Source organism: Arvicanthis niloticus, chromosome 18 (genome assembly GCF_011762505.2).
Source record: "Arvicanthis niloticus isolate mArvNil1 chromosome 18, mArvNil1.pat.X, whole genome shotgun sequence".
Classification (NCBI taxonomy): Eukaryota; Metazoa; Chordata; class Mammalia; order Rodentia; family Muridae; genus Arvicanthis; species Arvicanthis niloticus.
Genome location: NC_047675.1, coordinates 33079314 through 33092426, shown reverse-complemented (window position 1 = coordinate 33092426; position 13113 = coordinate 33079314). Strand labels below are relative to the sequence as shown.

Sequence of the window (13113 nt, the reverse complement as noted above, 5' to 3'; positions counted from 1 at the left end):
CAGTACCATAGAAAATAGGACAAGACAAACACTGCCAGAACCTCCCTCCCCAACAAAACTGGGCTGCAAGATGACTCAGTAGGTAAATGGTGCTTACTACCAAGTCTATTCCATCCCTGGACCCACACGATGGGAGGAAGAGGACAGACTCACAAATTGTCCTCTGACCTCTGTCCTCTGATAGTCTCATGAACTAATGTAATAAAAAAAATTAAAAGATCAACCAAACAAAGATACATCTAAATCAAAACAGAAACTCTGGCCACTGGGTGTGGGCACATATGCCTGTAATCTCAACACTTAGCTAAGTGGCTGGGGTTGGAGAATCAACAACCTAAGGCTAGCTTGGGCTCCCGAGTGATATGTAAAGATCAGAGCTGAGTTTTGCTTCTTCTCCATTTTAACAAGAATGGCTCTTCAAGCAGGTCATCCCATGTAGCCAACATACTCTCTCACTGTATATGCAAAAAATCCTATGAGTTAATGCAGCTGTATGTTTAACAAACCAGGAAGGAGAAAAACAGATCAACAGTGGTGGTGTCCTTCTCTGAACCATGTGAAGTGAGCGTCCACAACAGACCGTTAGTTATCCTCGGAAAAGGAACCCAGTGGCCAAGGAGCAAGCATGGGTGACATCAGCACTGTCTGTAAACAAATGACTGCGGTAGGGAAACAGGCGTACTCTAACCGAGGCACCCACAGTGTGGTCCTACTAACATCTCTGAAGCCAGAGTGTAGTGAGGGGACTGGGGTCTACAGGGTCAGCTCTAATCTAGTTCAAGATAGCTCAAGTTCTTACAGTCCTGGCTGTGGAAGGTGTCATGCAGGCAGGTGAGTCACAGCCAGGAAAGAGAAGCCATCAACTCCATACCAGACTTGTGTGAGATTCTTCTCACATGGTAGGAAAGCACTGAGCTACATTTCTAGGTCCCGAGGTTTCCCACATGTTCTGTTTGAACCGTGTTGCCTCAGGAGAGAAGGAGGCAAAGCAAACGTACATGAGAAGAAGGACTTTTGAAAAGCAGAGCCTTGTTTATAGTTACCTCAACCTTAAAAAGGAGCAGGGAAGACCATGCTGAGTATGTTTATGTCTAGACACTGAGTATTTATCTATTTTGTGGTATGTGTGCCTTGCACAAACACACCTGCAAGCTACAGTGGGCACGTGCAAGTTACAGGCCAAGTTTGGGAGTCTGTTCCCTTACTCTGCCGAGTGGATAATGAGATGGAATTCAGGTTGTCAGCAGTTCTCACACACACGGAGCCATCTAGCCCTATTTTATTTTATACTTTTTGCTTTATTTATTTTTCTTTATGTGGATAAATGTTTTGTCTGCATTTATCTGTGTATCACATGCAGGCCCAGTGCCTAGAGGACCACATTGGATCTTCTGGGTCTGCAATGAGATAGCTGTGAGCCTCCATGTGGATACTAGGAACTGAATCTATCTCTTTACAAGGGCAGCCACTGAGCCATCTCTCTAGCCCCTTGTTTTATTTTAGTCTCAGTGTAGCTCATGCTGGTCTGTGTGGCTAAGAATGACCTTGAATTTCAGGTGTCCCATGTCCACCTCTCAAATGCTGTGTCCTAGTTAGCTTCAGCTGTCAATCTGGAATAGTCTAGAGTCATCTGAGGGAGTCTTGATTAAGGGATTACCTAGATCAGATTGGTCTGTGACCATGTCTGTGAGGGACACGACTGATGACTGGTGTGGGAGGATCCAGGCTGTACAAGAAAGCTAGGTAAGCCTGAACCTGGGAGCAAGCCAGCAAGCCGGCAAGCCTACAGTGTTCCATAGTTCTCACCTTAGGCTCCTGTGCTGACCTCTCTCTGTGATGGACTGTGACCTGGAAGTATAAGCCATGTAAATCCTTTCTTCTCTAAAGTTGCTTGTGGTCAGGGTTTTTAATCACAGCAACAGAAAGGAAACTAGAACCTGCTGGAATTACAGCCATACACCATCATATCTGGCCTATGTGGTGCTGAGGATTGAACCCAGGTCCTCATGCATAATTGACAAACATTCGGTCTTTGAGAACTCCACCGTCAGCTACCACTAACCTAAAAAATTCATGGAAGGCTAACCTTAAGAGCAGACAGCCTCTGGAGCCTGGCCTTTCCCGGGGACCAGAGGGCCCAGCAGAACAAAGAACCGTGCTGGAAAAGAAGCCCTTCCTCACTTTGGCTCGGCATTCATGCCTCTTCATGTATTTCTTTTCTTTTCTTTTTTTAAAGATTTATTTCATGTATGTGAGTACACTGTAGCTGTCTTCAGACACACCAGAAGAGGGCATCAGATCCCATTACAGATGACTGTGAGCCACCATGTGGTTGCTAGGGATTGAACTCAGGACCTCTGGAAGAACAGTCAGTGCCCTTAACCTCTGAGCCATCTCTCCAGCTCCTCTTCATGTATTTCTAGTATTTGTTTTCAGAGGGTGTGATGGAACATGCCTGTAATCCCCAGTGCTCAGGAGGCAGAGGGAGAGGAATCAGGAGTTGATTGCCATCACTGGCTATGAAAAAGCTATCTCAGAAAACAAAAGGAAACAATTTTAGTCTAACTTTAAAAAAACAAAAATGATGTTGTAGGGCCAGGGAGATGGCTAAGTTGGTAAAAAGCACAAGAACCTGAATTACATCCTCAGCCCCCATATAAACCACCAGGTGTGGGCTAGGCCAGGTGGCACACACCTTTAATCCCAGTACTTCTGAGGCAGAGGCAGGCGGATCTCTGGGTTCAGGGCCAGCCTTGTCTGTGGGTGGCTCCTGAGGAACTCTCATGGTTGACCTATGACACCCACAGACCTGTACAGAGAAACTCTATCTTGAAAAAAAAAAAATTAAACCAAACCAAAAAACAACACAAAAACCCAACTTCCTTTCCACCCCCCAAAAGCCAGGTGTGGTACTGCACATCTGTAATCTCAGTGCCAGCCAGCAGAGCCTAATCAATGAGCCCCCACAATGCAGTGACAGGTCATATCTCCAAAGCAAAGTTAGCCACCAAGATGTCTCAGCATGTAAAATAATTTGCTGCCAAGCCTGAGGATCTGAGCCCTTGGGACCCACAGGAAGGAGAGAACTAGCTCCTGCATGTGACCCCCATACATGTCATACATAAGACATGAATGTAACAAAAATTAAAAATAAATCAAAGTGGGTGGCTCCTGAGGAACTCCCATGGTTGACCTATGACACCCACAGACCTGTACATACACACAGCCAACACAAACAATAAATTAAAGAAAACATAAACCCAGAAGAGGGACTGTAATGGTTAGTTTTATGACAACTTGATACAAATTGGAGCCTGAACTGAGAAAATGTCTGTATAAAATTAGGCCTAGACAAGCATGTAGGGCATTTTCTTAATTAGTGATTGATGGGGGCGGGCCCAGCTCACTGTGGGTGGTGCCACTCCTAGGCTGGTGGTCCTGGACTCCATAAGAAAGCAGGCTGAGCGAGCCATGGGAGCAAGCCCGTTAGCATCATCTTCCATGGCTTCTGCATCAGCTCCTGCTTCCAGGTTCCTGCCTTCACTGGTCTCAGTGATAAACTGTTCTCTGGAACTGTGAATGAAATAAATCCTTTTTCCCCAAGTTGTTTTGGTCATGATGTCTCAGCACAGCGATAGTAATGCTAACTAAGGCAGGGACTGTTTGAGGAGAGAAGAGGAGGAGTGTTGGGACGAGAGGGTGCTGGTGGATGAACATGGATGTGTGTGCATGAAAATGTCATGGTGACTGGTGGGGAGATGGCTCAGTTAAGAGCACTGGCTGTTCTTGTTTCCATCCCAGGGCCCACAGGACAGCTCACAACCATGTCTGATCCCAGTTCCAGGTGATCCAAGCCCTCTTCTGGCCTCCATGGGCACTGTATCCATGTGGTGCACATACACAATGAAATTGATTAGTTTAGCTATTATGTTAGCTGAAAAATTAAAAACAATTTAGTTTTGGTGAGCCTCACAAAGCACTGTTAATGTCAGTCTAATGCACACCAGCCGATGGTTCCCCCATTCATCCCTGACACCTCTTTCTTTTACTTCTATGACACTCACCATCCCCGCAAATCTGGTTTTCATTCCACTGCTCTGGTTACTATGTCTTACACTCATAAGTGGAAAGGACATTGGCTTTTCCACATCACAGGGCATTACTGAATAGAAAGACACACTAAGGTAACATACTAAAGCCAGGAGTCAATCAGTGTTACACTGAAATGAATGTCAATCATGTTGTATGTTTGTGTGCATGTGTGGGTGCATGCACAGGTACATGTGTATAGAGACCAGAGCAAAGACCTTAGGAATTATTCCTCCCCAGGTGCTATCCACCTTATTTTTTGGAGACAAGGTCTCATGTTGGTCTGGGCTCACTGATTCAGCTAGACTGGCCAGCCAGTGAGTCCTGGGGATCCTTGTCTTGACCTGCCCGGCGCTGGGAGTGCACATACAAGCCAGCACAGCTGGATTTCTACATGGGCTCTGGTCATTGAACCTGGGTCTTCATGTAGTGTGGCGAGCACTTTATCTTCCCAGCCATGCCTGTTTATTTATTCTTTTTGTAGTGCTGAAGACCGAATCCGAAGCCTCTCCATGGTGATACTGAGCTCCGCTGCCCATCTCCACTTTGCATTTCTTAAAACCAAAGACTGGTATTATTAGGAGGATGGAGACCGTCTACAAATTCTGCTTCTACTACTCTGGGATCAGTTATTTAGTTAACTTGTAGTTCTAGGGAATTTCAGTATTTTTGGAGAGTCCTTTGACCTGACCCTATAGCAGCAGAGCATGAGACAGAGACAGTGCATGAAGGAGAGGGAGGGAGGGAGGGAGGGAGGGAGGGAGGGAGGGAGGGAGGGAGGGAGGGAGGGAGAGAAGGGGAGAGAAGCTGACTGACTCTGGCTCTTTTGAGCATTATAGGACAACTTTGAAGGAAGTAGGTCCTAGAACCTGAATGAAACAACCTAGGACCACAAATAGAAGACACCTAAGGTGATTACTACATTACTGGAGGAAAATGTCACGAATTTATGCTCATTGGTAAGCAGAAGCTTATAAAAACACCAAATATGAAAGGCTGGGATAGCATTCCTGGTTAATGCTGTAAGAAAAACCACCCTATTAGTCTCACCAACAAACTAATTACCGAGAACAACAGGATGCTGTTCTATACTCTTCTCACAACTCTTTGGTCAAGGACAGGAAATAGGTCTTATTTACTTTTATCTCTATCATTATAAAGCCTAGCTCTTGGTAAACAGTAGAGTGCTTAGAAAATGTTTGCTGATTTAATGAATGATAGGGATTGATACTGTCTGTCCTTCAGGCATTTAATCTGCTCAAGAGTAGGAGTCATCTGGAGAGGGAAGGAGGGGCTGAAGGCACTGGCTGTATATAAGACCTGCAACTCAAGTCCCAGCCACTCTGACCCTTGTTTCGTGAAACCGAAAGGCAAACTGGAATGCCTGTATGTCTACAGAGCATATGTGAAACACCAAGTTCATAATGTCTAGCCACCAGGGGGCACATCCACGGTAGAACAAAACAACCAGTAGGGACGAGCCACTAGAGGGAGCGTCCATAGTGGAAATGAGGAGTGTTGGACAGACATTTTCAAATTTTTGAAGAGAAACTCATTCCAAACACTGTATCTTCCATAGCTACAAACTGCCAGACGCTTGTATTTAAGGGTATCTAAATGCCCTTAGACACCAAATCTTCTTAACTATAGTCAGTGCATCTAATTCTTATCCTGGGTTCTTATACTATTAAATGTAGATTAAAATGATGCACAGTGAAAAAAGCAACATGTGGTAGTATGGTGGTTAACACTGTGTGAGACAGATACCAGGTTTCTTTCCTCCACCACCAGTACAGCTATTATGTTTTAACAGCTTATATAATTGGCATACAAAAACAATAGTTTTGGGCTGGTGAGATGGCTCAGTAGTTAAGAGCACTGACTGCTCTTCTGGAGATCATGAGTTCAAATCCCAGCAACCACATGGTGGCTCACAGCCATCCATAATAAGATCAGATGCCCTCTTATGGGATGCCTGAAGACAGCTACAGTGTACTTACATATAATAAATAAATAAAAATTAAAATTAAAAAAAGGTTCATCCTTTGCTTTTATAAAGGATTCCTGTTTGATTCTCAGCATCCACAAAAGCAAATCCTATGTCTTTGGCTGCCCTTCTCTGGTCTCCAGGGGCACCTGTACACTCATGGCATAAAGTGCACATATCGATAAAGATAAGGCTTGAAAAAACTACTAAATACTGTCAGAAATCCAAGGTCAGGGCCAGGAATGATAGTGTACACCTGTGACTGCAGCACTGGGGAGGTGGAGGCAGGGGATCAAGAGTGCCAGGCCAGGCTGGGCTGTGTGAGACCTTGTCACAAACAGGAAGGAAGGCAAGGAGGGAGGGAGGGAGGGAGAGAGGGCAAGGGAGAGGGACAGGGAGAGATGGGGGAAAGGGGGAAGAGGGAGGGAGTAGGGAGCAAAGAAAGAAAGAAACGAAACAAACCAAAGTATCTACCTAGGGAGACTTCCTTGATCAGCTCAGCCGCAGCATGGCAGCCCTGAACAAGTATTCTGGTCCATGTCGACAGATCCCGATGCGTTTCAACCCTGAAGAGATGCATCTCAATGCCCTGCCGTGAGCCCGTCCTGGTAGCAAAGGTCAGGTCAGATCCAAGGGAGGGCGACCGACATCCAGAACCCGAATGAACCAACCTAGGGCCACAAATAGAACAGAAAGCTAAAGTGATCATTACCTTCAAGCAAGTTTTTAGATGAATGCATTTCAAAGCCAAATTATAATATTTTGATATCCTTTAATCCTACAGAATAATCCCTGGTGCCACAGGAGGCAGGACACTACTTACTGTTTTCATAAAGAAAATACCTACCAATAGAAAAATAGATGCAAATAATTCTGCCAGGGGTTAGAGATGACTCAGGTTAAGGGCACCTGCTACTCTTCCAGAAGACTAGGGTTTGATGCAGTTCAAAATGGTCTCTGGTATCCTCTCTTGTTCTCCACAGGCACCAGACACACTCATGATACACAGACATACATGAAGGCAAAACATTCACTTACAGAAAAAAATTACTAAATTTTAGGCCAGCCTAAAACAAAACAAAACACCACACACAAAACCAACAATGGCACGTTCCATTCAGTGGACTAGAAGAGGAAGTCCTATGATCAACTACCACATGGAGGAACTTTGAGGATTTTATGTCAAATGAAATGAACGTCACAAAAAAATTCAGAATGTGCATGTTCTCCTTATATGCAGCACTGAAACCTTATCCAGATTTATAATTTTCCTTGAAAAGCAGAATTTTATCACAGGCAACAAGTAGCACCAGTATTTTCCTTAGGTGACAGATCAATTTGGTTATTTCAGACGTGGACCTGAGCATGGTGGCCTATATTCATCAGCTCCTCTTCCAAGGGGAAACTGAAGTTCGTGAGGAACAGTTGGCGCTGAGCTGAGGGAGGACTCAACAACACGAGTCCTTTTCTTTGCAGCATGATTCATCAAATCATATTTCAGAATGAAGTATAAGTATCTCAGTTTAGTAATTCCTATTCATCATGTAGAATATTAAGATGAATAAATAAAGCTGATAATTTGTGTTGTGGATGTGGCCTGTGTGTGTGTGTGTGCCTGTACTTATGTGGAGGGACGTCATTTGCTCTGTTCTATGATGGCATGCTCTATGACCTTATTCCCTTGAGATGGGGTCTCCTACTAAACCTGGAGTTAGGTTATGGCCAGAAAGTCCTAGCAATCCTCCTGTATTGTTCTCCTATAGCACTGGGACTACAGGCACACGTGTGGGATGACTTTGTATCTGGGTGCTGGAATCAGAGTCCATGTGTGCTCAAGACAAGCACTCTCACCAACTGAGCACCCCCTCAGCCCCCAAACTGAGTTCTTATTACTTCAGTAAAAAAAAAATTAAAGTTAAACTGGTTCCCCACACCCAAAGTCCATTTGGAGAAACATGATGATTACCCACATAGGTGTGTTCTGTGCATGTTACCAACTGCCCTAAAATATTATCAACATTTTAATTTACCCCCAGGGCAACTGTCAGCACAGTGAAAATCACAAGTAACATTTTAGTATTACTGGGAGATACATTTGAACTTACAGACTTGCCTATGGAGTTACTAAAGTGCTTCCTGTGAAACTTACCTACCAGGTGAACATGAGCTAGCTCAGAAAGAGTTAAGTCTTAAAATTACTCTACACATGATCCAAGTAAGAGGAAAGTACCACGTTCAGTTTGATTGCTAACCCCACGTCAGACATTACAAAATATCAAGTCTAGGGAGATACTTTCCTTCTAGATTTGATTTTGAAATATTTGGCAAAGGGGATCTAATTCAAACCAGCTGCTGGATTTGGGGAGCAGCCATTGGTTAGGACACACTGCCAATGTCCCCCACCCCCACTTTTGTGGGGTGGCCAGATGAGCTCATGCAAGATGAGCTTCAGCAGTTTTGCCATATTAGTCCCACAAGCTCAATACCACAAGGTACAGTAGCCATGTCTCTCCCAGTCAAAGACAGCTTATAGAAAAAGACCACAAGCTGGGCAGTGGTGGTGCACGCCTTTAATCCCAGCACTTGGGAGGCCGAGGCAGATGGATTTCTGAGTTCGAGGCCAGCCTGGTCTATAGAGTGAGTTCCAGGACAGCTAGGGCTACACAGAGAAACCCTGTCTTGAAAAACCAGAAAAAAAGCAGGGCAGTGGTGGCGCACGCCTTTAATCCCGGCACTTGGGAGGCAGAGGCAGGCGGATTTCTGAGTTCGAGGCCAGCCTGGTCTACAGAGTGAGTTCCAGGACAGCCAGGACTACACAGAGAAACCCTGTCTCGAAAAACCAAAAAAAAAAAAAAAAAAGAAAAAGAAAAGAAAAGAAAAGAAAAGAAAAAGACCACAAAATCCATACTTAGCACCTAGGACATCCATGTCTTTCCTTTCAACACATCCAGACATTACTTAATTCTTCATTGGCCAAAAATGTCATGTATTGAGAGAAAATACACAGAGACACAGGAGAGGAGAAAGGAAGGAGAGGGAGAGTTTTGATTCCTAAGAATCTAAATATGTAATCCAACATAAACTGTAGCTCCTGTTAATTTACACCACTCTAATGTTACTTGATCTTGAAGTTTGAAGCACAGTCAACTCTTAATTTATCAGGATTTCCTTAGTTTTGCAGATAATCATGATCTTTCTTATGTGTTTCTGCTATTTTCCCCTGTCTATTCACTTTAAAGAACAAATGTGTATGTGTTTGTGCTTGTGTGCACTCATGCATGTAGTGGCTAAGTCATTTCGGTGTCTTCCTCAATCATTCTTCACATTATTTTTTGAGTCTTTCCTGAACCTGGAGTCACTGATTCCACTAGGCTGGCAGGTAGTGAGCTCCAGGAACTGCCTGCCTCTGACTCCCCAGGACTGGGATTACAGCTACACTGGCTTTTTTCAGGGTTGTGAGTATCTGAATTCAGGTCTCTGCTTATATAAGAATTACCAGCCCTTCTAGCTTCATTTTCCTGATGGTGTTTTTCAAGTAGAAACACCATGCCTCACTCTCTTTTTTTCTCACGTGGCTTTTCTTTTCTTTGCTTCCTTGCTTCCTTGCTTCCTTGCTTCCTTGCTTCCTTGCTTCCTTGCTTCCTTGCTTCCTTCCTTCCTTCCTTCCTTCCTTCCTTCCTTCCTTCCTTCTCATAGGCTCTCATATAGCCCAGCCAAATCTTGGTTTTACTCTCTCTTTTCAGGTGCCATGAGTATAGCTATGTACTGCTATGCTTGGCTATCTGTGTGTTTTTGGCATCATACCAAGAAGGTTTTGGGCAGACTTCCTCCTAAGTACACAACTGCCCCATTTACTTTATTACTAAAGGCCTTTGATGAGCGGCATCCAAAGGACAGATCCTGCAGTTTATGAGATGACTGTACTTAGACAACAGAACACAGGCTCATCTACAGTGTTCTACATTGCTGAGATATACCTTATGGTCTAATTGTAACTGTGGAGCCATACTCTCGTTCTGTAGGACGCCTGTTCTGCACTCAGTGCTCCTGAAGCAGTGAGTAGCTCAGCTTTGGGGATTTTGTTTTTTATTTTTGTGACAGAATTTCTCTGAGTAGCCCTAGCTGTCCTGGAACTCACTCTGTAGACCAAGCTGGCCTCATACTCAGAGATCTGCCTGCCTCTGCCTGCCTCTGCCTGCCTCTGCCTCCTGGGTGCTGAGGTTAAAGGTGTGGGCCATCCCCCTCCCCCAAGCTCAGTCTTTGTGAGGAGCACAGTAATCAAGCACAGTGGGACATTCTAAGATGATTTCATAGTTTTTGATGTCAAGATAGCTTTATTTCAGTGAGGGCATGGAAACCAATGCTTAAACTCAGTCTTCTGTAAGATGCTTCTCCACTCCAGGTAGGGAGGAATAAAGGGGAACACACTGTTTTAGCTCTGAAGGCCAGGAGGCACTGTAGCTCTATTTGGTGGCTGAGTAGCTTTAGCTCTGAATGAGACAAACTCCAGGAAAGCTACTAAATTTTTTGTTTGTTTGTTTGTTTTTGAGACAGGGTTTCTCTGTGTAGCCTTGGCTGTCCTGGAACTCACTCTGTAGACCAGGCTGGCCTCAAACTCAGAAATCCGCCTGCCTCTGCCTCCCAAGTGCTGGGATTAAAGGCGTGCGCCACCACTGCCTGGCAAAATTTTAAACTCTATTTTCATGGAAAGAATGATACCATGCCTCACGTGGAGAATACATCTTTACTCCCAGCTCTTGGAAGGCAGAGCAGGTGGATCTCTATGCATTCATGGCTAGCTAGGCCACATACTGTGTTTTAGGCTAGCTAGGGCTACACAATGAAAGCCTATCACAAAATAATTTTTTTGTTGTTCAACACAGGAAACCTGCAGTCCTCTCTATGGGGCACAGGAGAAGACAGTCTCATCCCTTCCCTCTCTCAGTACCAGTACTTTGTCTGACTAGCCTTCATCCCCTTTAATGAAACCACCAGATTATCATCCACTTGTTCTTTCTGTCAAGGGCAAATGGTGGTAGCTTCATGCTTAGTAGAGAACACAGACTTCTTGTAGATTCTGGTTTACTGCACTGAGGGAACCTTCTAAGTGATCTCTGAATGCACATCTCATGGGGCCTTTCAGTTACACCAACAGCTGACTCTAACACCCAAGTAAACCTAACTTTGGATATGCTTGTAGTTGTGGCTGCTATCCCTTAGGGCATCCTAAACCTTCCCAACGGTTCTCCTCCACTCCCTACATCTGGGATGAGGGGAACATTCTGTGGCTTCAGGACAAAGCCATGTTCATTTCTATGTGTTCTTTCACTGTAAAGACATTTTGGCCTACTTGAGTGGTTTATCCACTGTACCACATTCTGGTTTAAATAATTTCATCACTTACTCAAAAGGCTGCTGCAATTTCAGTGGTTTTTAGTCACAGTCAATAATAAAAAAACAAAACAAAACCACCTCCAAAGCCTGAACCCCTTATTATCTCCATGACTAAGCAAGCCTTTAGTAATTTCACACACCACGAGTGACTGAAACAATTTATTCAGTAAGTTGGGAAAGACCATTCTGTCTATATTATCTTCTTCAGTACTATTTTAGGCATTAAAGGCAACAACACTCACTTTGACTCTTCACAGACAGAGTATTTTTTTGCTTTTGTCTTACCTTGTGGCAACAAGAGGGTAGCTATGACATGGTGATGCCCAGGCATCTCTTGTCCATGGCATACAGTCATAAAGTAGCAAATCCTTCTCAGTCACAGCCATGAGAACAGGCCTCCATTGCTGTCTTCCGCCATCTAGTTTTGCCTGTTTCAATGGTGAGATACAGAATCAGAGATAACTGTAACAACAGTAAGTTTTCTGCAGAAGTGACCTGGGTACTGGCCTAACCCTGAGGCCTTTGCTTCCCTCCCTAACAGACTTGAGATCCAGGATCATCCTCCTGCGGTTACTTCCACAGGTTGGGAGGTATGAAATGGTATTTGAAAAGCTCACTCCTAACAGGTCAGACGCAGTATCTAGCGCAATGGCAATTTTACCCCATTCCATAACAACTGAGCATCACCGATTCTAATTAATATACACTGTTACGTTCAAAACAATAAAAGTTTCCACAGGTCTAATGTATGGTATCTTTTAAGAACAGGATGGAAATTCATGTCTTCTATTGCAGAATCTGTACAGCAATGTTTTGATTAAAATCTACAGTTAGGAAGCTGGGTGTGGTGTGGTGCGTGCCTGTAATCTCACCACTCAGGAGGCAGAGGCAGCTAGAGCTCTAGGAATTCGTCCAGTGTAAGTTATATAGTGAGACTTTGTCTCAAGAAACAAAGCAAAAGATCCAACCTAGAGTTAAAAACCACATTGTACTTTGCCATCTAACACACAAGATCTGTATTAATTAGTATTTAAAATATCATAGAATACATTCCAAAATAACACACTCTATATGTTACAGAAAATTAGAGCCTATTTCTTTTAAATGTTGACCATTGATCAATGTGATGGTTCATCACTTAAACAGTGCTGGCTATATATACCGTACAACCTGACTTTGACCCTTGGAGCCCATGGTAGATAGAAAAAACTGACTCCAAAGTTTTCCTCTGACCTCTCCACACCTTCACTGGGCTCACACACACACATACATCAAACACACGCACAACAGTAAATGTTGGCCATGGTGTAGTCTGTCTTTCTGATGCTCTGATTTGAATATGGCCCTTCATTCTAGGCATGGCTATACTGTTGAACTATGCCCCTGGAGCTGCTTTCTATTTTGGAAAACACAAATGCAAGAGTTCTCCACTGTATTTACGAAGTATAGATTTTGGCTTCAAATATACACATGTTTATCTGCATAAAGCTCAGTTGTCTAGGAAAAGTTTTAAAATCTAGGAAAACAGCCACCTTCTACTTATTCACATGTCAAAGATCCAGGGCCAAAATGAAAAAGACTGTTCAAGAAAATCCTTGTCATCATCAAAACCGTCACCCGTGGAGTCTTCCAGGTTCCCTGAC

General features: G+C 44.0%; 1 protein-coding gene across 1 annotated transcript in view; it reads right to left on the bottom strand.

Moving 5' to 3' along the window:
* The window catches only part of Sntb2 (syntrophin beta 2), an 80202-nt gene that overhangs the window by 2971 nt on the left and 64118 nt on the right, over positions 1-13113 (bottom strand). Inside the window, exons 4-5 of the mRNA XM_034522839.2 lie at positions 11756-11898; positions 6551-6747 (exon numbers count right to left, since the gene is read on the bottom strand). Coding sequence (XP_034378730.1) covers positions 6551-6747; positions 11756-11898 — 340 coding nt within the window. The remainder of the gene's footprint in view (positions 1-6550; positions 6748-11755; positions 11899-13113) is intronic.